The sequence below is a fragment of the Sinocyclocheilus rhinocerous genome, unplaced genomic scaffold (genome assembly GCF_001515625.1).
Source record: "Sinocyclocheilus rhinocerous isolate Xijiao unplaced genomic scaffold, SAMN03320098_v1.1 scaffold304, whole genome shotgun sequence".
Lineage (NCBI taxonomy): Eukaryota > Metazoa > Chordata > Actinopteri > Cypriniformes > Cyprinidae > Sinocyclocheilus > Sinocyclocheilus rhinocerous.
This window is the reverse complement of record NW_015659941.1, coordinates 1,117,991-1,119,597: the sequence shown is the minus strand read 5'-3', so window position 1 is coordinate 1,119,597 and position 1,607 is coordinate 1,117,991. Positions and strand designations below refer to the sequence as shown.

Below are 1,607 nucleotides of genomic sequence, written 5' to 3'. Positions count from 1 at the left end.
ATCAGCATGCATTGAATAATCCCATGTTGTAGCGCAAAAAAAAAAAATGTAAACGTTTGTGCGACCAGCTGAGAAAAAGTTAGTTGCAAAAGAGCGACCAGTGGGAAGAATGAGTCTGGAGCCCTGATATGCATTATACAGAGGCAAGAGGAAAATAAAAAATACCATCGAAAGACCGTAAGTTCCCCTCAGACATACATTCATATAAACTCCTACCCCTAACTGAATCGCGATTTGTTTAGCATCTCAACCGATTTGAATCGTCACATATTTAAATCGATTTTCAACCGGCTCGCGGTTAATCGTTACATCCCTATAGCGCTGATGCTTGATTCAGATTCACCCATAGAGTGTGTGCTTGAATCGTTGTGGGTTTGTTTAGATTAATTTGGGCTGTTACTGTTGTGATTATGACATTCACTCTGTGTTGTCAGGTGAAGTATTTTAAGCACATGTTGAATTGACTGTTCTCTTCTCGCGTCTCTCCACAGAACGAGGGGTCTGCCTCCCCACTGTGTCGCTATGGATACTTTTTGTTTATATCGAGGCAGCTATCAGATTTAAAGATTTGAAACACTTCCACGTGGACTTGTGTCGTCCGTTTGCAGCGCACTGGTATGTCATTTTCCACAATCCTCGCTTACATTGAGTCAAACACTGGCACTGATTGTGAGCAAGTTTCAGCTTGATCTGTCCGCTTTCCTCTAAACCAGTGATCGCGAAATCCACTTTCCTGCAGAGTTTAGCTCCAACCCTATAATTAAACAAACCTACCTGTGTTTTTCTAATGATCCTGAAGACATTGATTAGCAAACTCAGGTGTGTTTGATTAGGGTAGATCTAAACTCTGCAGGAAAGTGGATCTCGCCAGCCAGATTTGATGATCACTGCTCTAAACCATTTCGGAGAGTGTTAGTCATGCTTTTAGTACTGTAAGTGACGATATGTGACCTGCTTCACTACTGCTGTAAGCAGATCGTCTGGGAGCTGAGGTTACATCAGTAATTGTCCAGGGACTGTGTTTGTTATGATCAGCAGTAGTGATAAAATATTAGTTGGCGCTTCTCTCATGGTGCCTTTTTACTGTGTCTATTTCTTGCACACATTGCGGATAAACTACAACAGGTAAACATGTCAACAGTGTGGACACACTTCATTGTGACCAAAAATTATTAAAAACAATGGAAAATTGTGTAAAACGTGCAGAGTTTCCATAAGAGTTATCACCTTTGAACATGAAACCCCAAAGAGCATACAGAGTTCAGTTAACCAATTACCCAAATATAATTAACAAAAACTTTAGTTTTTGGGCTAAATGAAATTAATATTTTGATTAAATATTAATTTTGGTGCATCACTAATCAGAAGACTAAATACCATCAAACCCAAACCTATCACATTTACTAGTCATTGTTCAATCATATAGCAGTACACAGGAATAATCCACAACATTTGAAGTGGTGCAGAAAACAATGCCTCAAGTTTTTCCCATGAAATTGTAGAGCAGGTTACTTGGACCAAAATATGAGGTTACAGTTCTTACTAGGGCTGGGCGATATACGATATTATCGTATATCGACGATGTCTCATAAGTATCCCGATTTCGA

General features: G+C 39.5%; 1 protein-coding gene across 3 annotated transcripts in view; it reads left to right on the top strand.

Moving 5' to 3' along the window:
• Positions 1-1,607, top strand: part of LOC107724597 (macoilin-2) — a 16,143-nt gene that overhangs the window by 5,802 nt on the left and 8,734 nt on the right. For all 3 annotated transcript variants that reach the window (XM_016533581.1, XM_016533580.1, XM_016533579.1), the window contains exon 4: positions 492-615. In XM_016533581.1, coding sequence (XP_016389067.1) covers positions 492-615 — 124 coding nt within the window. The remainder of the gene's footprint in view (positions 1-491; positions 616-1,607) is intronic.